Here is a 23,990-nt window from a genome sequence, read left to right as displayed (position 1 = left end):
CACTATTACTGGCTCTGTATGAGCATGAGGCACTATTCCATCTAATTCTTTCAGATGTTCTCTCCTGGCCCCAGGTGGTTTCCTCACATGCGTATACTGATCAATCCTCTTTTGAATACTGAAGGGTACGCTGTTCAGATCTGCAGGGTTCTCTGTCTGTACTAGTGTTCTCCAGAGAAACAGCACCAATGGGATATATTATGACATAGGTGTCTATATTTACCTACCTACCTACTTACCTATCTATCCATCCATCCATCCAGACGTTTTAAGGAATTGGCTCACATGATTGTGGAGGCTGGCAAAGTCCCAAATCTTTTTTTTTGAAATGCCGTCTTGCTCTGTCGCCCAGGCTGGAGTGCAATGTCACGATCTTGGCTCACTGCAACCTCCACCTCCTGGATTCAAGCGATTCTCCTGCCTCAGCCTCCTGAGTAGCTGGGATTACAGTCACCAACCACCATGCGCAGCTAATTTTTGTATTTTTAGTAGAGACGGGGTTTTGCCATGTTGGTCAGGCTGGTCTCAAACTCCTGACCTCAGGTGATTCACCCACCACGGCCTCCCAAAGTGCTGGGATTACAGGCGTAAGCCACCATGCCCGGCCTAAAATCCAAAAATCTTCAAGGTAGACCAGAAGGCTGGACACCCAGGGAAGAGCGTTGATGCTTTAGTGTGAGTCTGAAGGCAGTCTTCTGGCAGAATTCCCTTTTCTGGAGAGATCAGTCTTTTTCTATTCAGGCCTTCAACTGATGGGATGAGGCCCATGTGCATTATGGAGGATGACCTGCTTTACTCAAAGTCTACTGATTAAATGTCAACCTCATTTAAAAACTACCTTCACAGAAACATCTAGAATAATGTTTCACCAAATATCTGCGTACCGAGGCCTAGCCAAGTTGACATAAAATTAACCAGAAAGCAAAAGTTAGCTTTTTGCTTTCTGGTACTCTGTTCTATCAACTCTAGCTATTTTGATCTCCTGGAAGTCTTAGCCTCAAATCCTCCACTCAGGAAGTCAGGTGGGCTCTAACTCAGTTCTCCCACCTTGTGCTATGCTTGAACACTTTCTCAAGGGGACAAACTGGTCTGCTGGACGTGGTGGCTCACACCTCTAATGGTAGCACTTTGGGAGACAAAGGCGGGAGGATGGCTTGAGCCCAGGAGTTTGAGACCAGCCTGAGCAATATAGGGAGACCCTGTCTCTACTAAAAATTGAAAAAGAATGGGGTTGCATGTAGTGCTGCACGCGTGCAGCAAGCTATCTGCAGACAGGGAAGCACGGTATGCAGTGACGGATGCCCCCACCCTCAACCTGGTCTACTGTAATCCCTCCTAAAAAGCTTCTTTCTTCACTGGGGAGGCCTCAGGTGTTCATGAAGTCATTCTAGGTGCTATCTGATTTCTCCCAGCTGAGTCAAAGCTGGGTTGAAATAGCATGCTTAACCTGCTGCAGTTGGAGGAGCTTGGTCTAGAGGTAGGGACCAGCCCTGGATATTGAGTCATCCCTCAAAAACACCCCTCCGCCTGGCGTGGTGGCTCTCACCCGTAATCCCAGCACTTTGGGAGGCCAAGGCGTGTGAATCACCTGAGATCGAGCATTCAAGACCAGCCTGGCCAACATGGTGAAACTCCATCTCTACTAAAAATGCAAAAATTTGGCTGGGCATGGTGGCTGATGTCTGTAATCCCAAGAGTTTGGGGGGCCAAGGCAGGCGGATCACCTGAGGTCAGGAGTTTGAGACCAGCCTGGCCAACATGGCCAAACCCCGTCTCTACTAAAAATACAAAAATTAGCCGGGCATGGTGGCAGGCACTTATAATCCCAGCTACTGGGGAGGCTGAAGCAGGAGAATTGCTTGAACCCGGGAGGTGGAGGTTGCGGTGAGCTGAGATCACACCACTGCACTCCAGGATGGGCAACACAGTGAGACTCCATCTCAAACAACAACAAAAATTATCCGGGAGTGGTGGCAGGCACCTGTAATCCCAGCTACTCATGAGACTGAGGCACAAGAATTGCCTGAACCTGGGAGGCAGAGGTTGCAGTGAACTGAGAGATTGCACCACTGCACTCCAGCCTGGGAGACAGAGTGAGACCCTGTCTCAAAAAGAAAAAAAAAAAAAGGTGCCTGCCACCAGAATAGTAGAGAAGAGAAAAAAAGAAAAAAACAGAAAGAGAAAGCCTCTAAAGCCTCTATAACCTCCAGAGGTTGCTGGTGCTGGTCCTACTGATTGCAGAGGAAGGAGCCTGGGAGCCCAGCAAACCTGTTCTCCATGGAGCCTTGAAAGGACCAGCAAGCCTGTCCTAATTCTCTGACCTCACCTGCTGAGAGCTGGGGCTGGAAACCCATGGGGTGGTGGGGGAGGGGTCACACAATTAGTCTTGGCCGGGTGTATTGGCTCATACCTGTAATCCCAGCACTTTGGGAGGCTGAGGCAGGAGGATCACTTGAGGCCAGGAGTTTAAGACCAGCCTGGGCAACTTGATCAGACCACATCTCTACAAAAAATACAAAAATTAGCTGGGCATAGTGGTGCGAGCTTGTAGTCTCAGCTACTCGTGAAGATTGCTTAAGGCCAGGAATTCGAGGCTGCAGTGAGCTGAGATAGCACTACTGTAGCCAGCCTGGGCAACAGAGCAAGACCCTGTATTGAAACAAACAAACAAAAAACCCCAAAACAGCCTCCTGAGGTGTGAGGAGCTTAACCTGGGGCTTTTGTACACCTAGAGACAGGTGTCTGGAAGAGACCTCCAGCAAGGAACTTTGTGCTCTATGTAGAAGGCCCTGAGGGCTGAGCAAGTCAATCTGGCTTCCAGACTATGGTGTCAGAGAGTGACCAGGACAATGCCAGGTGGCCAAATGGCTGAAGAGGATGGAGCCCAGATGGGGTTTCAAAGAGCCCTTGTTCCACAGAAGGTTTACCCTTTGCATTGGCCCCAGGGGTCATCCCATGGGGTTCCATTACTCTTCAACCTCCTCCTTGTGATAAACTGGGCCGTAAGTCCCTGGTGGTTATTGGAAAGCTGGCTGGCTGCATGGAGTGTGTAGGGAGGCTTCTTGGGACATAGGATGTCCCCAGTTCCTGTAGCGCCTCTCCTGAAAGGCCACTGCACTCACCACGGAGAATCCCAGGGCTGATCTGTGCCATTCCCCCCAACTCTTGTCTTCCCTGCCCACTAAGTGCCCAGGGTTAGGTTGTATGTCTAGCCACCTCTGTTGGGGAAGCATGTACTGGAGTTTGGCTTTACTTCTGTTCCCCAGTGGGTCCTCCCTAAAGGGACTGGACACCCTTAGTGTTAGCCCCTGGGTTTTTTTTCCCATGTCAGTCTTTCTGTCCTCCAAATTCCTTTACCCAAGAAATGGGGCCACTAGATGCCTGGGTTATTATCTAAAGACCAGGCAGACATGGACGGTCGGCAGTCCCTACTCAGAGCTTCTTATTGTTCCTGCTTTTCCTTAGGTCTGTTCTCTCTCTCTCTTTTTTTTGAGATGGAGTTTTGTTCTTGTTGCCCAGGCTGGAGCTCAATAATGCCGTCTAAGCTCACTGCAACCTCTCCCTCCAGGGTTCAAGTGATTCTCCTGCCTCAGCCTCCCAATTAGCCAGGATTACAGGTGCCTAGCTTTTTACAGAAATTTTTAGTAGGGATGGAGTTTCACCATGTTGGCCGGGCTGGTCTCGAACTCCTGACCTGAAGTGATCAGCCTGCATCGGCCTCCCAAAGTGATGGGATTACAGGCGTGAGCCACTGTGCCTGGCCTCCCTTAGGTCTGTTCTAAAATGACTCAGTATCCTCTGTGGAAGTCTCCAGGGCTACCTCTGCCAATCCCTCTCTTCTCCTTTCTCCCCTGCATGAGAAATGGGGTCACAAAATCCTCAGGCTGAATCGGGTGGTAAGACAGCTTCAGCCACTGCTTGTGACAGTTGGGACTTAGCCTCTGCAGAGAAAATTAGACTCCTATCAGGACTATGAAGTGGGGACTTAGACTTGGGAGCTGAAATCAGAACTTAGCATCTGTAGGGGGAGTGGAGGAGAGTTGGTCCCTGGAGGGGCATTTGGGGAACCTGGTGCTGGTGGCATAAATTGGGACTTGCCCTCTGGAGGCAGAGATCCCCACTTGCTTTTTAGCAAGAGAGGTCAAGACTCAGCCTTGAAGCTTAAAGTAGGACTTAGGTCCTGGAGCTATTAGTATGGAGTTAGCTTCTGAAGGGGGAATTGGGGACCTCGTAGTAGGCGGCATAGTATCTGGCAGGGGGAAGGCACTTAGTGTCTGGTGTGAGGAGTCTGGTGTTAGTGCCTACCTGAGGACCTTAAACTCAGTGTCTGAGGGGAGAGAATCAATGTCTAGAACTGTAAAGGGTCTGAGGTTTTACCCTATTTCAAGCCAACAAGATGTCTTGTATTATGGAGGCAAGCAGAAGACATGAGACTCCTTGGTCAGAGATAAAGGACTTTACTATTTACAGCAAAAGCAGTAGCCAGAGTATCAGCATGATGTTTGGGCTGGTTGGCCACGCCCCCAGGTCTCAGAGGGGTATGCAGGCAGGCCTAGATGCATGTGTGCACACACAGGGGGTTGTGTTATAGGAGAGATACACTGAATGTGGTGGATTTGTTGCTTTTATAATGAGAAGTGACAAGTCTTGCTTTTGTCTGGAAGGAGATATTACCACATTTCTCAAGGGAGCTCACTGAGCCATTGCCTCTGTAAAGAGTGGTCAGGACCTTGCATTCTTGGCATGCCTAGCACAAATGTGCAGAGACCCTCAGGGACCATGACACATTGTCTTTTGGTAGGTCAGACTGACCAGATGGCCTGCTTTGTGGTTTGATACGATGTTTGGATTTGGGGGTTGACCATAAATCTGGGTGCACAGGTTGACCAGATGTCTTGATTCAACCAACTGTTCCTTTTAGAAGTTTGGTTGACTAGATGGCCATTTAGTCAATTGGCCAGAAAAGACTCAGATAGGGCAGGGCTTTAACATTTGTCAGGGTGGAGGCTTCCACCACTGGGGAGTGGAGCTAGAGCCTGTGCCCCACTACACTGAGTTCCCGGTCCAGGAGTTCCAGAGAGGGCAAGAGAGCTACACTAGGGGCCTCAGATCACCTGTAATTCCTGGTGGTTCCCTCCTCAGACTTCTCAGAACACACCGCTGTGGCCCCTGGAGCTCCCTGGAGCCCTTCCACTCCTCTCTCCTCTACCTTGATTGAGAAATGGGCTGGAAGTGACTGGGTTAGGAGGCTAGCCAGTTCTGTTGAGGTGGGGGAAGATTCCCTATTTTAGGCTTCAGATCATCTCTGTTTTTTTGAGGGTCCACAATAAAGGCCTCTATACACTCTTTGGAGCCTTGGGAGCCTCCCTGTGCCAGCCCTGTTTCTGTCTCAACACCCTCTTTTGAGAAGTGGGGATGAAAAAGAACCAGAGACAACTAGTGGGCCATAGTGAGGGTTGGGGTTGGGGAGGAGGAGGCCAGCCTGGGCTTTCATATCCACCGGGTACCTTGGAGAGCTCCAATGAACCGGCCTTTGCAGGTTAGGTTTATGCCCAGGAACTCATAAACAACTTTATGGCATTGCTTTCCCCAGCCCCTGACCTGCATGTGCATGGATTGGATCCTGATTTACATACCAAAGACTGTGAGCTGAGCTAATGCTAGACCTCCGTCCAAGTCCTAGACTCACTACTGGGTGATACACAATGGGATGGACCTGAATAATGCTGTAAAATCTGTGAAAACTGAATGGAAAAAAAAATCCCACACCAACAGGAGACAGGATGGAACTTGTGGCCTGAACCTAACTGTACAGATTGCTTGCTAAAACAAATGTATCAACATTCTTCATGTGACGTAAACAAGGCCCATATTATGTATTATGAATACGTAATATTCGAAATGGCCAGGATACAATCCAAAATTACTCAGCATGCAAAGAATAATGAAATGCTCAATTCAAATGGGGACTGACAACCAGTAGATGCCAAGAATGAGATGATGCAGATGTTGGAATTATCTGACAAGCACTTTAAAGCAGCTTTATAAAAATGATTGAATGAGCAATCATGCTTGAAACAAATATCAAAATGGAAAGTATTGGAATAGAAAAGAGAAGACACAAAGGCTAACCAAATGGAAATTTTGGAACTGAAAGATAAAATTTAAACAAATTGCTGGATAGGTATGACAGCAGAATACACACGACAGAGTGAAGAGCCAGTGAACCTGAAGATAGATCAATAAAAAATATTAAACCAGAACAACACAGAGAAAAAAAAGACTGAAAAACAACAACGGTCTCAGGAACCTGTGGGACAACAGCAAAAAGTCTAATTTTCAAGCTATTGGAGCCTCAGAAGGAGAGGAGTGTGGGGCAGAAAAAATATTTGAGGCCGGGTGAAGGCAGTGGCTCAAGCCTGTTGTTTAAGCACTGGGGAGGGGGGGAGGGGCAAGAGGGGAGGATCATTTGAGCCCATGGGTTTGAGACCAGCCTGGGCAACATAAGGAGACTCTGTCTCTCCAAAAAAACAAAAACAAGCCGGGGTGGTGGCATTTGCCTGTGGTCCCAGCTACTTGGGAGGTTGAGGTGGGAGGACTGCTTGAGCTCAGGATGTCAAGGCTGCAGTGAGCTGTGATTGTGCCACTGCACTCCAGCCTGGGTGATAGAGCAAGACCCTGTTTCAAAAAATATATATATTTGGGTGGCCGGGTCGGCCAGAACCATGTCGGGGTCGTAGAGCATGTGCAGGCCGTCGAGGGTCAGGGGGTCGATCTTGAGTTCATCCAGGGGAAACTGGCTGTCAGAGTCGAAGCTGATGTCACCGACCCCGGCCAGAGAGCTGGAATTAGAGAATAAAATCTCAGCACGATGTTCCTCAACGGAGACACCAGTCCAGCTGAGGACGGCAGAGGGGCTGCCCTTCTTCAATGTTCGGAAAACAATTCATGGATCTAAGGGATCTGGAATGGAAATATTTTAAGGGGATTGTGAAGTGGAAGCACACTACTGCAATTTCATTCACAGGCATAAAATACAACACTGAGATTTGTAGAGAGCCGGGACATGCCTGATGTTATTTTCCCCCCTATAGTTCGCAAGTCTTTGGTTATTTATCCTCAAATTGATCATCAAAATGAAGGAACTTATTCTCTTAAATGGAATATATAGTGTATTAAAATGTTTTGGACATATATTTCTGCTTTTGAGAGCATTGAATTTATGGGTGAAGAAGCCAAGCACCCAATAGAACATCTGAACTGAGTGTGTACAACACACATGAAGGTATGTTATAAAATTAAGTCATTATTATGGAGCAAAGGGTCCAATTTAATCTGCTCATGTGAGAAGTGGTTTGGACTATGCAACCCATCTGGACCGACCAGGGCTGAAGTAAATATAGGTCATATGAAAAGAAAGGGTGTGTCTGAAGAACACCGAAGCAAGAATCGCTCTTTAAGGAATTTTAAGCACACAAGGAAGTTCCTCATTATAAAAGTATTTGGCAAATTCAACAAATAAATTAACAACTGAGGATATAGAGATCAATATGAGAACTTAAATATATTAACTGCCCAAAGACAAAGAAGGAGACAGCATCTATGAAAAAAGAACAGGAAGATTTGAAAAAGAACACATTGGAAATCTTGGAAGTAAAAGATATAGTCATTGAAAATTATAATAATAACCCTTGATAATTATCTCAGTGGTACCCTGGATATATCTGAAGAGAGAGGGCTAATAAGTTGGAAAACAACATTGAAAAGCTTATAGATTATAGCACAGTAAGACAGAGAAAGAAGAGCATTGGAGGGTAGAATGAGAAGTTCAGAAATGTATACAATGGAATCAGCAGAAAAAAATAAGAGAATGAAAAGGAAATGGTATTTGAAAATAAAATGACAAAAAATCTCAAGAAACGCATGAGATTTTGAACTGAAAAATATCAGACTGATTAGCAAAATATTGATAGTAGATCTATACCTAGAAACACTGTAGCAAAACTATTGACCACTAAGCCTTAAAGAAAAATATAATCTACAAAAGCATGATGGACCACATACAAAGAAATGACAAATTGACAGTAGAACTTTCATTAACAATAGACATCAAGGCCGGGCGCGGTGGCTCAAGCCTGTAATCCCAGCACTGTGGGAGGCCGAGGCGGGTGGATCACGAGGTCAAGAGATCGAGACCATCCTGGTCAACATGGTGAAACCCCGTCTCTACTAAAAATACAAAAAATCAGCTGGGCATGGTGGTGCGTGCCTGTAATCCCAGCAACTCAGGAGGCTGGGGCAGGAGAATTGCCTGAACCCGGGAGGCGGAGGTTGTGGTGAGCCGAGATCGCGCCATTGCACTCCAGCCTGGGTAACAAGAGCGAAACTCCATCTCAAAAAAAAAAACAAAAAAAAACAACAAAAAAAAAACAATAGACATCAAAGGCAATAGTGTCATGTACTCACAATGCTGAAGGAAAACAACTATCTGTAATTCTATAAACAGCCAAACTCTGAGGAATGGGGGTAAAATAAATACGTCAAAAAATACATGAGCCTAAAATGTTTACTATCCATAATCCCTTGCTTAAAAAAACTACTAATAAAGTATGTATTTTAGTAAGAACCCAGAGGAAATGCAAGAAATAATGGCAAGCAATTAAATTGTTGACAATATATGTGTCTGTGATTGTATAGATATTAAAATATATTTCTGGAAAAAAAATATATGTATTTGAAGCAATAATGGCCCCAAACTTTCCAAGTTAGGTAAAGACATAAAGTCAAGAAGGTGGGCCAATCCCCAACAGGATAAAGCCAAATAAATCCTACATGGAGACATAATCAAATTGCTGAAAACTAAAGGCAAAATAAAATATCTTGAAAGCACTGAGAGAAAAATGACTCATTACCTGTAGAAGAACAGTGATTTCAATGACTGTGGATTTCTCATCCCAAATTGTGAAGGCCAGTACTATGGTTTGAGCATCCCCACCAAAACTCACGTTGAAACCTTAGTTTCCAGTGCAGCAATGTTGGCAGATGGTGCCTTTAAGAGATGATTAGGTTGTTAAGACACATTAATGTCTTTCTTTGAGACTAGATTAGTTCTCATGGATTATTTCTCTCTGAAATGGATTAGTTCCTATGAGAGCGGGTTGTTATAAAGTGAGGCTGTCTCTTGTGTTTGGTTTCTCTGCATGCACCTGCTGCCCCTTTGGCTTCTCTGCCATGTTGTGATGCAGCATGAGGCTCTCACCAGAAGCTGAGCAGATGCCAGCACCATGCTGTTAACCTTTCCAGCCACCAGAGTTGTGACCCAAATAAACCTCTTTCTTCGTAAGTTACCCAGCCCCAGGTTTTTTATGATAGCAATACAAAACAGACTAAGACAGACAGAAGAAAATGACACAACATTGTTTTTTTGAGATGGAGTCTTGCTTTGTCGCCCAGGCTGGAATGCAGTGGCAGGATCTCAGCTCACTGAGACCTCTGCCTCCCAGGTTCAAGCAATTCTCTTGCCTCAGCCTCCAGAGTAGCTGGGATTACAGGCATGTGCAACCACGTCCAGCTAATTTTTTTGCATTTTTAGTAGAGACGGGGGGAGGGGTGTGGTTCACCATATTGGCCAGGTTGGTCTCGAACCCCTGACCTTGTGATCCACCTGCTTCGGCCTCCCAAAGTGTTGGGATTATAGGCGTGGGCCACCGCACTGGCTGACACAATATTTTTGAAATGCCAAAAGTCTGAAAGAAAAGAAGTATTGACCCTGAATTGCATATCCAGTGAAAATAGCCTTCAGGAATGAAGGTGAAATAAAGAATTCTCATATGAAAGAAAACCAAGGGAATTCATAGCCATGATACATGTTCTAAAAGAAAGTTCCTTATTTTTTGAGATTGAGTCTCATTCTGTTGCCCAGACTGGAATGCAGCGATGCAATCTCGGCTCACCACAACCTCCACTTGCCGGGTTCAGGCCATTCTCCTGCCTCAGCCTCCTGAGTGTCTGGGATTACAGGTGCCTGCCATGTCGCCCAGCTAATTTTTGTATTTTCAGTAGAGACAGGGTTTCACCATGTTGGCCAGGCTGGTCTTGAACTCCTGACCTCAAGTGATCTGCCTGCCTTGGCCTCCCAAACTGAGGGATTACAGGCATCAGCCACTGTGCCCAGCCAGGAAGTACTTTAAACCATAAAAAGGATACAAGAAGGAAACTTGGAACATCAGGAATGAAGGAAGAAGAACAGGAATGATAAACATCTTGGTAAATATAATCGACTATTCTCCTTTTGAGTTCTTTAAAATGTGCTTGACAGTTCAAAGCAAAAAATTTAACACTGATGAATTTTCAATGTATACAGAATATATAATATACTTGTAACATGAAGGAGAAAGGCTCATGCCTGTAATCCCAACACTTTGGGAGGCTGAGGTCAGAAGTTTGAGACCAGCCTGGCCAACATGGTGAAACCATGTCTCTATCAAAAATACAAAATGAGCCGTGGTGGTGGGCACCTGTAATCCCAGCTACTCAGGAGGCTGAGGTGGGATAATCACTTGAACCCGGGAGGTGGAGGTTGAAGTGAGCCGAAATCACACCACTGCACTCCAGCCTAGGCAACAGAGTGAGAGACTCCGTCTCAAAACAAAAAGAAAAAAACAAATCAAACCTGAATTTCAAAGAATTGAAATAAAAAATATGCTTTTAGCCGGGCACAATGGCTCATGCCTGTAATCCCAGCACTTTGGGAGGCTGAGACAGGTGGATCACAATGTCAGGAGATTGAGATCATTCTTGCTAACACAGTAAAACCCCATCTCTACTAAAAATATAAAAAATTAGCCAGGCGTGGTGGCGCACACCTGTAGTCCCAGCTACTGGGGAGGCTGATGCAAAAGAATTGCTTAAACTTGGGAGGTGGAGGTTGCAGTGAGCAGAGATGGCATCACTGCACTTCAGCCTGGGTGAAGACAGAGCAAGACTCCGTCTAAAAAAAAAAAAATGCTCTCTGACCATAATGGAATTAAAACTGAAATCAATACCCAAAAATATAATAATAAAATCTCCAATCATTTAGAAATTAGACACACTTCTAAATAATCTATGGGCCAAAGAAAATGTCTCCAAGGAAATAGAAAATATTTTGAAGTTAGCAAAAATGAAAATGCAATATATGAGACTTTGTGGGCTGCAGAAAAAGCAGTACTGAGAGGAAAATGTATAGCATTAAATGTTATTTTAGAAAAGAAGAAATGTCTCAAATCCATAATCTGAGATTCCAATTTAAGAAACTAGAAAAAGAGCACAATAAATCAAAATAAAGCAGAAGGAAGAAATAAGAAAGATAAATCAATGAAATTGACAGCCAAAAGAAATGAAATCAAAAGGTAGTTCTTTGAAAGATCAATGCAACTAATAAACCTCTAGCAAGACTGACAAAGAAAAAAGACACAAATAACAAATATCAGGGATAAAAGGGGATATCACTACAAACCTCTCAGGCATTATTAAAAGGATAATAAGGAAATACTATGAATAACTACACATATAAATTTGACAACTTAGATGAAGAGGATCAATTCCTTGGAAGCCACAAACTAATAGACCTCACCAAAATTAAATAAGGGACCCAAGTGGCCTTATAATTATTAAGGAATGTTAAAAACCTTCTGAAAAAGAAATCTCTGGGTCCAAATGGTTTCACTAATGGATTTTGCCAAATATTAAAAGAATAACAATAATTATCCACTATCTTTCCAGATAGTAGAAGAGGGAATACTTTCCAATTCATTTTATAAGGCCAGAATTACCCTGATGTCAACCACAGACAAAAGATAGTAGGTGCAAAAATCCTCAACAAAATATTAGAAAATGGAATTCTGCAACATACAAAAGTAATAATACACCATGACCAAGGGAGGTTTATCTCAGGAATGCAAGCATTGATCATATTAACAATCTAAAGAATGAAAACCATGTAATCATATTAATAAATGCAGAAAAGTAAATGAGAACTACCTCAATTTGAGAAAGGCCATCCACGAAAATATATACAACTCATATCATATTTAATAATAAAACACTGCATGCTTTTCTCTTGAGATTGGGAGCAAGACAAGGCTGTCTACTCTTACTATTTCCATTCAACACAATACTGGCAATCTTAGCCAGTGTTATAATGCAAGAAAAAGAAAAACAATACGGATTGGAAAGAAAGAAAGAAAATTGTCTCTATTCACAGAAGACATGATTATATACCCAAAGAATCTCAGAGAAGCTACAGAAATACTCTTAGAACCAATTAGTGAGGTTAGCAAACTCATCAGATACAAAGTCAACTTATAAATGACAATCACACTGCTATAAACAAGCAATGATCAACTGAAACGAATCCAAAAAATAATAATAAGGCTGGGTGTGGTGGCTCGCGCCTGTAATCCCAACACTTTGGGAAGCTGAGGTGTGTGGGTCGCTTGAGCGCAGGAGTTCAAGGTTGCAGTGAGTTCTGATCATGTCACTTCACTCTAGCCTGGCCCATAGAGCAAGACCCTATCTCTAATAATAGTAATAATATTTACAATAGCTCCAAATAGTGAAATACTTGGATATAAATCTAACAAAACATGGACAAGATCAGTATGCTGAAGCCTATAAAACCCTAATAAAAAAATTGAAGAAGACCTAAATAACGGGAGAGACATGCCCTGTTCAGGGATAAGACTCAGAATAGTAAAGATGTCAGTTATCTCCAAATCGTTTTACAGATTTAAAGCAATTTCAGGCTGAAGCATGGTGGCTCATTCCTGTAATCCCAGAGCTTTGAGAAGTTGAGGCAGGAATACCACCATGAGTCTGAGACCAGCCTGGGCAACATAACAAGCCTTTGTCTCTGGAAAGCAAAAAATCCCAAAAAACAAACCAACCAACCAAACAGACAAAAAGGGCATGGTGGCACACATCTGCAGTTTCAGCCCAGCTACTTGGGAGACTGAGGCAGGAGGGTTGCTTGAGCCTGGGAGGTAGAGGCAGCAATGAGCCATGATCGCGCCACTGCACTCCAACCTGCGCGACAGAGCAGATCCTGTCTCAAAAACAAACAAACAAACAAAAACAAAAACAAAAACAAAAAAAGCGATTCCAGTTAAAAATTGTACCTGCATTTCTTTTGTAGATATTGTCAACCTGATTTGAAAATTTATATGGAGGGTCAAATGAATTAAAATAGCCAAAACAACTTTGAAAAAGAGCAAAGTTAGAGAAATCACACTACCCAAATTTAAGTCTAATGTATAGTGACGGCAGATCAGTGGTTTCCTGGGGACAGGGGACAGGCAGGCAGAGGGGCTGAAGGCAAGGATTATGACGGGACAAGAAAAGTTTTGGGGTAGTGGATAGATTCATTATCTTATTTGTGGTGTTGGTTTCATGAATGTATATATGTGACAAATTTTTCAAATTGTACACTTTAAATACGTAGAGGCCAATTATAACTCAATACTGTAAAGCTATTTTTAAAATAAGTATTCTCTCCAAAGAGACATATTACTTTTACATCCAGTAGGTGGCAGCTGGAACCAAGGATTTTGACAGTATGTTTGTCCTCCAGCTGCATTTTAGTTTGTAAAGTAACATATAGGAAGTGTAATATCTAAGTAGGTTAGTTAGCACTGTGGCATATTTTATAAGATTATGATGAAAATATGATGAAAATAAAAAGGAACATAATAGGTCATTACCAGGTTACTATTTATTGTTCCTTGAAGCTTTAATATAGTTAAGCATGAAATGCAGAATCAAGAAGAGATATGTATCCACCCACCCCGGCAATTTACAAAGAATCAAGAGACTGACTGACAGTTGAACGATTCTATGTCCTTCTATAGTACCTTTTACGGAAAGTGTGTTATCAGAACCACCTGTCGCTCCTTGTTAAAAAATGCTCTACCTTTTAAAAGTTGTAAATTAAAATTTAGCCCTGTTGATAAGATCATTGCCTCATTTTTCTTTCTAACTAGATTGAAATTTTAGCCCCAGAATTCTCTAGTTGTCTTCAGAGCTCCCTCTGGCAGGAAAGACCTGTCCTCATCCTGCATAGGAGTAGGGAGCAATTCCTTTGACCCCCAGACCAGTTATCTGTTGAAAAAGAAAAGAGGAAAACTCAGACAAAAGGTAATTCACAAGTATTCTTCAAAAGCATTTTTATGATTTGTAATAATATACTTAGCCACCTATTATCCTTGTTTTATTTCCTATCATAAAAGGGAATTACCTGACTGGGTATTTATGGTCCAACTCAATTATTCATATAGTTTACAATTCAACTAGCAATCATTTATGACTAACTTGGATTTAAAACTGAATTAGTTTTATCATCTGCCACCCGCTAAGAAAGAGGTTTCGACATTATGTATTTATTTTCAGCTCAAAAGCTCTATGATCTTTATCAGTTTTTATCCTGCTGCCAAAAGATGTTAAAAATCGGAAAAATCCTTGAGACAGCAAAACAATCGACCTTCTAGGCATGTTGCAAATACTGGTTTGAAGGATTTCAAATATTGGCTTGAAACATTCTACTGATTTGAAAAATTTCAATAAACACGAAGAAAAAAATCAAAGTAATGTACAAAGTAGGGTAAACACATCATCTTGGGTTTCAGATAAGTTGCTTTCTGGAAAATCAAAATAAGGCAGGGTATGGTGGCTCATGCCTCTAATCCTAACATTTTGGGAGACAAGGCAGGCGGAATGCCTGAACTCAGGAGATTGAGACCAGCCTGGGCAACATGGTGAAACCTCGTCTCCACTAAAACACAAAAAATTAGCTGGGCATGGCGGCATGCACCTGTAGTCCCAGCTACTCGGGAGGCTGAGGTAGGAGAATCACTTGAACCCAGGAGGTGGAGGTTGCAGTGAGCGGAGATTGCACCACTGCATTCCAGCCTGGGCGACAGAGCAAGACTCCATTTCAAAAAAAAAAAAAAAAAATGTTTTTCAGTCTAGCATGATGAGCTTACCATGCTAAATAGGATAATGCTTTGGAAGTATGCAAAAGTACCAGTCAGTTACTTGCGGGGGACCCCCCACCCCACCCCCAGAATAAAAGAAATAGCCGTATCACCTTGAAAATTCCACCAGCTTCAGGTTGCCTCAAAAGACCCTCGGGGTCCATTCCATCCCGGGCGCAGGTCACATACATTTCAGAGTAATCCTTCCCTCCAAAGCAGCATGAAGTTGTTTTATCAACAGGCAACTTCACAGTTTGAAGTCTTTTCCCTAGACCACCAAATATTTTATTTAAAGTTTAATTTGTAGCAATTTCCAATCCGTGTATCATTTCTGGGCCCTTTGCAGAGTAATAGGCAAGATCTAAGAAGACTGTGGAGGTCAGGATTCATCGATGCATTTTATATTTAATCTACTTGCCCTGACGATTTATTTTGAGCAAAAAGATGCACCTCTACAGGAAAAGAAATTCTGACTGTAGCTTTCGGGCTATATCTCTGCCTAGCCATGACAAGGATTTTTCATTTTGCTGCAGGCCTACCTGTCACAGGATCTAAACGAATCACTCTTCCTCCATTGTAGCAGGCCACCCAGAGCTTCCCCTCAGCATCAATACACATTCCATCTGGGATTTGTTCTTCTTTTTCCAGCTTGTAAACACTTCTGCGGTTGGCTGTGGTTAAAAGACAAAAACAAAAACAGAACCACAACAAACAAGAGGCCACTAAATACTGAGAATCAAACAGGCAGCTCTCAAGCTGGTTATAAATACTGATCACTTTGGCTTATCCAGTGTCTGGCATGTGAACAAAGGATTTTTACCACATGATTGGGATGGATTCATTGTCTTCTGTTTGGGGACAGGCATATCTGTTTAAGCTTTCAGAGGGAGAGAGAAAAAAGAAAGCAGAATTCTTACAAAAGTACCAATAATAGTTCTTTTTGAAGCTGACCTGAACTGGGGCCCTGCATATCTCTGTCAAGTTCATGTCAGCTTGTGGTTAGACCTTTGCTGTTTCAGTTACAAAAATGCCTACTTTGATCAACTCTGAGATCCGCAAGGCAACTTAATGGTACCACGTGAAGAGTTCATGAACAGAAACTAGCAAGTTCTTTTTTTGCCTGACTGAGCGCTTCAAAATCAAGACCAAATATTAGAAGAGCCTGTTTCTGGAAGGAGGGGCACTCAGAAACCAACTAGGTGGCCTTAAGGGGGATAACCATAGTACACAAAAACAAATATAAAAATTAAGAAGAACTTTATGCTACAAAGTCCAGGTCACTGCAGTCATCAGATTAAGGTATAATGGAAAAATGTTAAAACCACATATAATGAAAATGGGTAAAAACAGTCATAAAAAGAGAGCACTACATGTTTCTTTCTTTTGACTTTTTTGAGATGGAGTCTTGCTCTGTAGCCAGGCTGGAGCGCAGTGGCGTGATCTTGGCTCACTGCAACCTCCGCCTCCCAGGTTCAAGTGATTCTCCTGCCTCAGACTCCCCAGCTCTACATATTTCAAAGGAAAACATCTGCACCAGAATAGTTTGCCTCTGATTAAATCTGCATGCAGAGTTCTGGGGATATTTTTCCCAAGTCATTTTTATTATTAGTTTTGCTCTTTTGTTTCATAAAAGGTTTGGCACCTTTCATGAAACAGTTTCAAGGACCCTATTCTAGGTTCTGAATAATTCCTTTCCTCCAGGTTTCCAACTATCGCTCCTTTCAAGCGTATTGATGGAGTTGGACAACGTGCAAATACTTTTTTTCTTGCTTCTCCATTTTGAAAGGTGGGTAATTAGCTTCTGGGTACTTGCCTATGGTTAACGTAAGTACAAACAAGAAATAGCAATCAAAAACCTCAAGTTTTCTGCTCTTTTGCCCCAATATTCTGTTACGTATTATCTGCCTTTAGGCACCTCCTGGGAGAACAGGATCCCTTTTGAACTGAGCCTCTTTCTACTGATGATGGCAAGGAAGAGGATTGAGACTCTATCCATATTTTTATTAATTATTTTTTATTAGCTCTCCTGGATCTATTCATATTATGCCAAACTCTTGCCATATTTAAATATGTTGAGGGTCATGATTTGACTGGCAGCACACTCAAGTCTGTGCTATCATTACTATATTGCAATAATAGCATCACAAAACTCTCCATATAAGTAACGACCCCTTCACATGGGGCAAGGGAGAGGCGCCTTACTAGTCACAAACAGATGAAGACAATAGTGGCAGCACTGACACAAACAGTGAAAAATACATACAGATCTGTCCTGTCTGCAGGTCATAGTCAAAAGCATCCACAGAGTAGGACAGGCTGTCGATGTAATAGAAGATTTTGTGATCTAGCGACCAATCCAAACCATTGGAGATGTCCACCTGGTCAAAGTACTTTTTCACGTGGTGGTCAGGAAAGAGGGAGTACAGGGCCCCTTGATGTCGCTCAAGAACTGCTGGAGCTGTCTCCTCGGCCATGGTGCCTATAAAAACCAAAGAACTCTGAGCTCTGCCCCACAGCATCTCGCCCCATACACGACACCATCCTTTCTCACCAGGGACCCTTTCCAGTGATTAAATCAAAGGAAATCACTCTACAGTCGGGCACAGTGGCTCACGCCTGTAATCCCAGCACTTAGGGAGGCCAAGGTGGGCGGATCACGAGGTCAGGAGTTCGAGACCAGCCTGGCCAACATGGTGAAACCCCGTCTCTACTAAAAATACAAAAATTAGCTGGGCGTGGTGGCGTGCACCTGTAATCCCAGCTACTCAGGAGGTTGAGGCAGGAGAATTGCTTGCACCTGGGAGGCAGAGGTCGTGGTGAGCCAGGATCGTGCCACTGCAATCTAGCCTGGGTGACAGAGTAAAACTCCATCTCAAAAAAAAAGAAAAAGAAAAAAGAAAAGAAAACAAGGAAATCACTACACAATTTCAATCTGGGCCCTATATATATATTTTTAAATGACAATTACCTTGCATATAATGCAAATTAAACTGTGCTCAGAGGTTCTGGTTCAAGATAACAAGGAGTAAACATGCACAAACCTCATTTTTTCCCACTGGGCACACCTGTAAAACCTGGATAAGGCCGGGCGCAGTGGTTCATGCCTGTAATCCCAGCACTATGGGAGGCCAAGGCTGGCAGATCACGAGGTCAGGAGATCCAGACCATCCTAGCCAACATGGTGAAACCCCGTCTCTGCTAAAAATACAAAAAGTTAGCCGGATGTAGTGGCATGCACCTGTGGTCCCAGGTACTCGGGAGGCTGAGGCAGGAGAATCACTTGAACCTGGGAGTTGGAGGTTGCAGTGAGCCCAGATCGTGCCACTGCACCCCAGCCTGGGCCACAGAGCGAGACTCTGCCTCAAAACAAACAAAAACCCTGGATGAAATGCATGGCACAGCCATCTTAGAACTCCGAAAAGCAAATATTAGCAGGCAGCTCAGGGAAGAACAGCAGAATTGGAAGTACCACCAAACAGATGGTGAGCTCTTCATTTTCTTCTCTGCTATCTCTCAGCCTGAAGTCAATGCAGCCTGCAATCTGGAAGTGTGCACTGTGGTGCAGACAGAGATCCAAGAGAAACCCTCTAGATCTGGCTGGAGGAGGAGGAAAGGAAACTCCTGAAGCTCAGAGAGGGTGGAGAAAATCCCTAGGTTATTTCCCACTCCCTTTTCTCCATTTTCTCACGCACCAGTCCCCAGACAATTCTGCAGCAGGGATAGCAACGGCAGAGAGCACGGCCAGCAGCAGGAAACTGTAGGAATGCCAACTCCAAGGGAAGGAGACATTCCTCTCCATTGGGTGAAGCTGCAGTCCCCAAAGGGCAATGCCAAATACTGTTGCCTTTTTTTTTTTTTTTTTAAGACAGGGTCTCCATCTATTGCCCAGGCTGGAGCACAGTGGCATGATCTCAGCTCACTGCAACCTCCACCACCCAGGTTCAAGCAATTCTCCTGCCTCAGCCTCCCGAGTTGTTGGGACTACAGGTTCACGCCACCACAGCAGGCTAGTTCTTGTATTTTTAGTAGAGATGGGGTTTTGCCATGTTGGCCAGGCTGGTCTTGGACTCCTAGACTCGCTCTGGTTGCCCAGGCTGGAGTGCAGTGATGCGATCTTGGCTCACTGCAGTCTCCACCTCCCAGGCTCAGGTGATTCTCCCACCTCAGCCTCTCGAGTAGCTCAAGCACTCAAGCAATCTACCTGCTTCGGCCTTCAAAGTGCTGGGGTCACAGGCATGCCAAGCCTCCTCCTCCTCCTTCTCTGTCTCCTTCTCTTTCTCCTTCTCCTTCTTTTTTTAGCAGAGTCTTGTTCTGTTGCCCAGGCTGGAGTGCAGTGGCGTGATCACAGCTCACTGCAGACTCAACCTCCCGGACTCAAGCACTCTAGCTAAGTATATGTTATATTGTATATACTTAGGTTATATATTATATAACATATTATATAATACTATATTATAATATATAAATATTATATACTATTATTTACATATTATTATATATATTAGTATTATTACTATAGAATACTATAGTAATCCCTAATAGGTCAACTCACAATGACATCTACAATTTTAAGAGGTCTCCTGATGACCCCAGAGACTCCATGCTAAGAATGCATCTTTATTTTTGTCTCACAAAGTGCCTCAGAACTGTAAACTTAAAAAAAATATGGAGTGCTTCATGCATTTGCGTGTGATCCTTGTGCAGAGCCCATGCTAATCTCTGTATTGTTCCAGTTTTAGTAGCTATGCTGCTGAAGCGAGCACAAAACTGTCAACTTCTAGTCAAAAGGGAGAGAGAAAATCAATTTCACCAGGAGGTGAATTATCCAATCTCGTATCTTTATCCTGCAGAAATTAGTGGCAGGCCAGGCGTGGCGGCTCACACCTATGATCCCAGCACTTTGGGAGGCTGAGGTGGGCGGATCACCTGAGGTCAGGAGTTCGAGACCAGCCTGGCCAACATGGTGAAAACCCGTCTCTACTAAAAATACAAAAATTAGCCAGGTGTAGTGGCATGTGCCTGTAGTTCCAGCTACTCAGGAGGCTGAGGCAGGAGAATTGCTTGAACCCGGGAGGCAGAGTTTGCAGTGAGCCGAGATCGTGTCACTACATGCCAGGCTGGGTGACAGAGTGAGACTTGGTCTCAAAAAAAAAAAAAAAAAATCACTGGCAGAAGGACTTCCAACAGATTCTTGCCATTAATCTTTCAACCTGTCTGGGACCATATCTGTGGTTGTATAAAGTCCAGGAAGATGGGAAGCAGTCTGTAGTCAGTTGCTCTGAGCCCTGCTGCATTCCACGTTGAAAGTGCATAGGCCCAGCACAGCAGGGCCAACAATGTGAGGCAGCAGTGTGGGGAGGTGGGAATAGCAGAGATGGAGAATCAACTTTGGCTAACTTAGAGGGTTATCATGATGAGAAATATATGTAAAATTCATTATCTAATTAAAAACTGTAGATACAATTATTATTATTTTTGAGATGGAGTTTCCTTCTGTTGCCCAGGCTGGAGTGCAGTGGTGCGATCTCGGCTCACTGAAACCTCCGCCTCCTGGGTTCAAGCGATACTACTGCCTCAGTCTCCCGAGTAGCTGGGACTATAGGTGTGCACCACCACACCTGGCTTTTTTTTTTTTTTTTTTTTTTTTTTTTTTTTTTTTTTTTTTTTTTGTATTTTTAGTAGAGACAGGGTTTCACCATGCTGGCCAGGATGGTCTTGACCTCCTGACCTCATGATCCCCCCGCCTCGGCCTCCCAAAGTGCTGGGATTACAAGTGTGAGCCACCATGCCCAGCCGATAAAATTCTTTTAAAGCTGCATATAAGTCATTCTGCAACCATCTTAGTAAAGATTGGTTCAAGAAAGAATCATCAATGAATGTAAAACCTAAGGGAGAAATTTTGATGAGGACCAGTGTGTTTGCATGGACTTAAAATATCTCCTTATGTTGTAGCCAGACTCCAAGATACCCCCTAATGATTCCTACCTTTCAGTACTCTCACCCTTGGATAGTTCCCTCTGTCACTTTCTGACCAAGCATATGGCAGAAGTGATGGTATGTCACTTCCGAGATTGGTTAAAGACTGTAGCTTCCATCTTGAATCTTGGGTGCAGGTGTGTTTCTCTCTCTCTCTCTCTCTCTCTCTTCTCTTACCACTGGTTCTAGGGGCAGCCATGTCCTGAGCAGCCCTATGGAGAGACCCACTGGCTAAGGAACTGAAGCCTCCTGCCAATCCCTATGTGAGTGAGCTTGGAAGTAGATCCTCCAGACCCATTCAGGGAATCCAGCCTTTTCTGAGGCTGCAGTCCCTGCAGAAAGCTTGACTACAGTCTTATGAGATAGCCTGAACTGAGTCCATCCAGCTAAGCTGCACCCAGATCCTTGACCTTCAAAAACCATGTGAGATAATAAATATTTCTTATTTTAAGCCTCTAAGTTTCAGGGTAATTTGTCATATGGCAATAGATAACTAAGAACCCCCACAAATTGCTTATAAATTGCACTTAAAAATAGTTATCCAGTAGAGAAATCTGACAAGGCCTTAAGCTGGTGATCAAAATCACCAATGAGGGGACACATGCACATCGTGTTCCTCCAGATGGGTTACCCTGAGAACAGAACATTATCTGTGCGGTCTTCCAGTCAGGAATGTATAACATCAACTTGATCACAAGCAAACACCAGACAAATACTAAATAAGGAATGCCCTATTAAAAAACAGGGGAGTTGGGTAGGGCTGGCTGTATTCTTAAAAAATGGCAACATTATAAAAAACAAAGAAAGTCTATGAAAATGTTCCAGTTTTAAAAAAGATCAAAGAGATATGAAAATGAAATGCAATCCACAACCCTAGACTGGATCCTGTGCTGGAAGGAAGAATGCGAGAAAGGACATTTTTGCACAACTGACAAAATTGGGATACAGATAGTATATCAGATAAGATGACTGTATCAATGTTAAATTTTTCTTTTTGAGACAGAGTCCCACTCTGTCCCTCAGGCTGGAGTGAGTGGTACAATCTCAGCTCGCTGCAACCTCTGACTCCTGGGTTCAAGTGATTCTCCTACCTCAACCTCCCAAGCAGCTGGGATTACAGGTGCCCACCACCACACCCAGCTAATTGTTTTGTATTTTTAGTAGAGATGGAGTTTCACCATATTGGCCAGGCTGGTCTCGAACTCCTGACCTCAGGTGATCGGCCTGCCTCGGCCTCCAAAGTGCTGGGATTACAGGCATGAGCCACCACGCCCAGCCTAAACTTCTTTAAGTTGATCACTCTAACTGTGGTCATGTAAGAATACGTCATCTTTCTTGGGAAATTCACACTGCAGCATTTTAGGGGTAAAGGCACATAGAATATATATGAGACCTACTCTCAAATGATTCTGGAGATAGACCGGGTGCAGTGGCTGACACCTGCAATCCCAGCACTTTGGGAGGCCAAGGCATGAGGATCACTTGAGCTCAGGAGTTCAAGACCAGCCTGGGCAACATAGTGAGATCTCATCTCTATTTATTGATTTAGTTTTTTTTAAAAAAGACACTGGATATAAATATGTTTAGATATATACAGACAGCAAATGCTAAAGCAAATGGAACAAAATGTTAGCAATAGGCGAGACTGGGTAAAAGGTATACAAGTGTGGTTTGTACTGTTCTTACTTTTTCCTGTAAATTTGAAAATATCTCTGATTTAAACATTCACAACAAAACCTTTGTATTTTTTTAGTACTACAAGTTACTCAGGCAATAATAAAAGAAGAACCCAAGATTCATTATAAAGAACATTTTTGAGGTAGTGAGAAATTTATTTATTAATTTCATTCATTTTAGGTCTCACTCTGTCATCCAGGTTGGAGTGCAGTGGCATGATCTTGGCTCACTGCAGCCTCGACCTCCTGGGCTCAGATGATCCTCCCAACTCAGCCTCCTGAGTAGCTGGGACTACAGGTGCCCGCTACCACACCCCGCTAATTTTTTGTATTTTGGGTAGAGACGGGGTTTCATCATGTTGCCCAGGCTGGTCTCCAACTCCTGGGCTCAGGCAACCTGCCCGCCTTGGCCTCCCAAAGTGCTGGGATTACAGAAGTGAGCCACCACCCCGGCCAGTAGTGAGAACTTTGTATGTCAAAGTATTTCCTCCAAGGCTCAGTAAGTAGTTGTTAAGAGAAATCTTACCAGCAAAGTACCTCCCGGCGGGATCCACCTTCCCATCATTGAAGCGATTGTTTTTCTTGTCGTTATCCACTGTGGCCAGGACAATTACTGATTGTTCTTCCCAGTTCAAAGCACAGAACTTTGTTCCAATGGTGGCAACATAGCCTCCCGACTGGCGAAGAGCCACGGAACTGACTGGGGCATCTGTAGAGGCAAAACAGCAGTTAAAAGGCAGCAGCAGTTTAGTGGCTGAGGCCACTGAGGTCACTGTGCTACTTGGCCTCTCGTGGAGTGGCAGCCCAGCTCTCGTGACAATGGGAGCGCTGTCTTCCTTCTGTTGAGTAGGGAAGGCTACGTAACCTAGTACATTTGTTGAGTATGAATTCTGTTTGCTGATCTGGGTAGCAATAGATAGAAATGTGAATAAAACCCAATTCCTCTGGAAGCTCCCAGTCTAGTGGGAGAAGCAGAGAAGTGAAAGCACAGTGGCCATGATATGGGGCAGGTGCCACATCCAGTTCAGAGGAGGAGTTTCTAATCTAGAGGCACCAGGACAGTCATCACAGAGCGAGTGATACTCTATTTTGCCAGGAAATGCTCCAGAAAATTCAGAGACACAAACTGAGTTTAGTTATAGGAGGTAGGTTTTGTGATATCTCTCTCCCTCTCAACTCCAGGATCCTTCCTTCCTTCCTTCCTTCCTTCCTCCTTCCCTCCCTCCCCTCCCCTCCTCCTTCTCTTTCTTTCTTTCTTCTCTTTCTTTCTTTCTCTTTCTTTCTTTCTTTCTTTCTCTTTCTTTCTTTCTTTCTTTCTTCTTTCTTTCTT

At 43.7% G+C, this 23,990-nt stretch overlaps 1 protein-coding gene and 1 non-coding gene across 3 annotated transcripts in view; both read right to left on the bottom strand.

The window, feature by feature from the left end:
* Positions 1-13,730: 13,730 nt before the first annotated feature.
* Positions 13,731-23,990, bottom strand: part of RGN (regucalcin) — a 16,050-nt gene continuing 5,790 nt past the window's right edge. Inside the window, exons 3-7 of one of the 2 annotated variants that reach the window (XM_032258515.1) lie at positions 23,187-23,369; positions 17,272-17,487; positions 15,548-15,679; positions 15,122-15,276; positions 13,731-14,136 (exon numbers count right to left, since the gene is read on the bottom strand). In XM_032258515.1, the coding sequence (XP_032114406.1) occupies positions 14,086-14,136; positions 15,122-15,276; positions 15,548-15,679; positions 17,272-17,487; positions 23,187-23,369 (737 nt within the window). In that variant the 3' untranslated portion in view covers positions 13,731-14,085. The remainder of the gene's footprint in view (positions 14,137-15,121; positions 15,277-15,547; positions 15,680-17,271; positions 17,488-23,186; positions 23,370-23,990) is intronic. The other variant, XM_032258516.1, reaches the window with a different exon arrangement.
* On the bottom strand, positions 19,668-19,771 carry LOC116536815. The gene has a single exon (XR_004262806.1). It is a non-coding gene; the product is annotated as a U6 spliceosomal RNA (small nuclear RNA).

The sequence above is a fragment of the Sapajus apella genome, unplaced genomic scaffold (genome assembly GCF_009761245.1).
Source record: "Sapajus apella isolate SASKATOON/1434 unplaced genomic scaffold, GSC_monkey_1.0 scaffold103, whole genome shotgun sequence".
NCBI lineage: Eukaryota > Metazoa > Chordata > Mammalia > Primates > Cebidae > Sapajus > Sapajus apella.
Note: the sequence above shows the minus strand (reverse complement) of the source record. Positions and strands in the feature narration are given on the sequence as shown.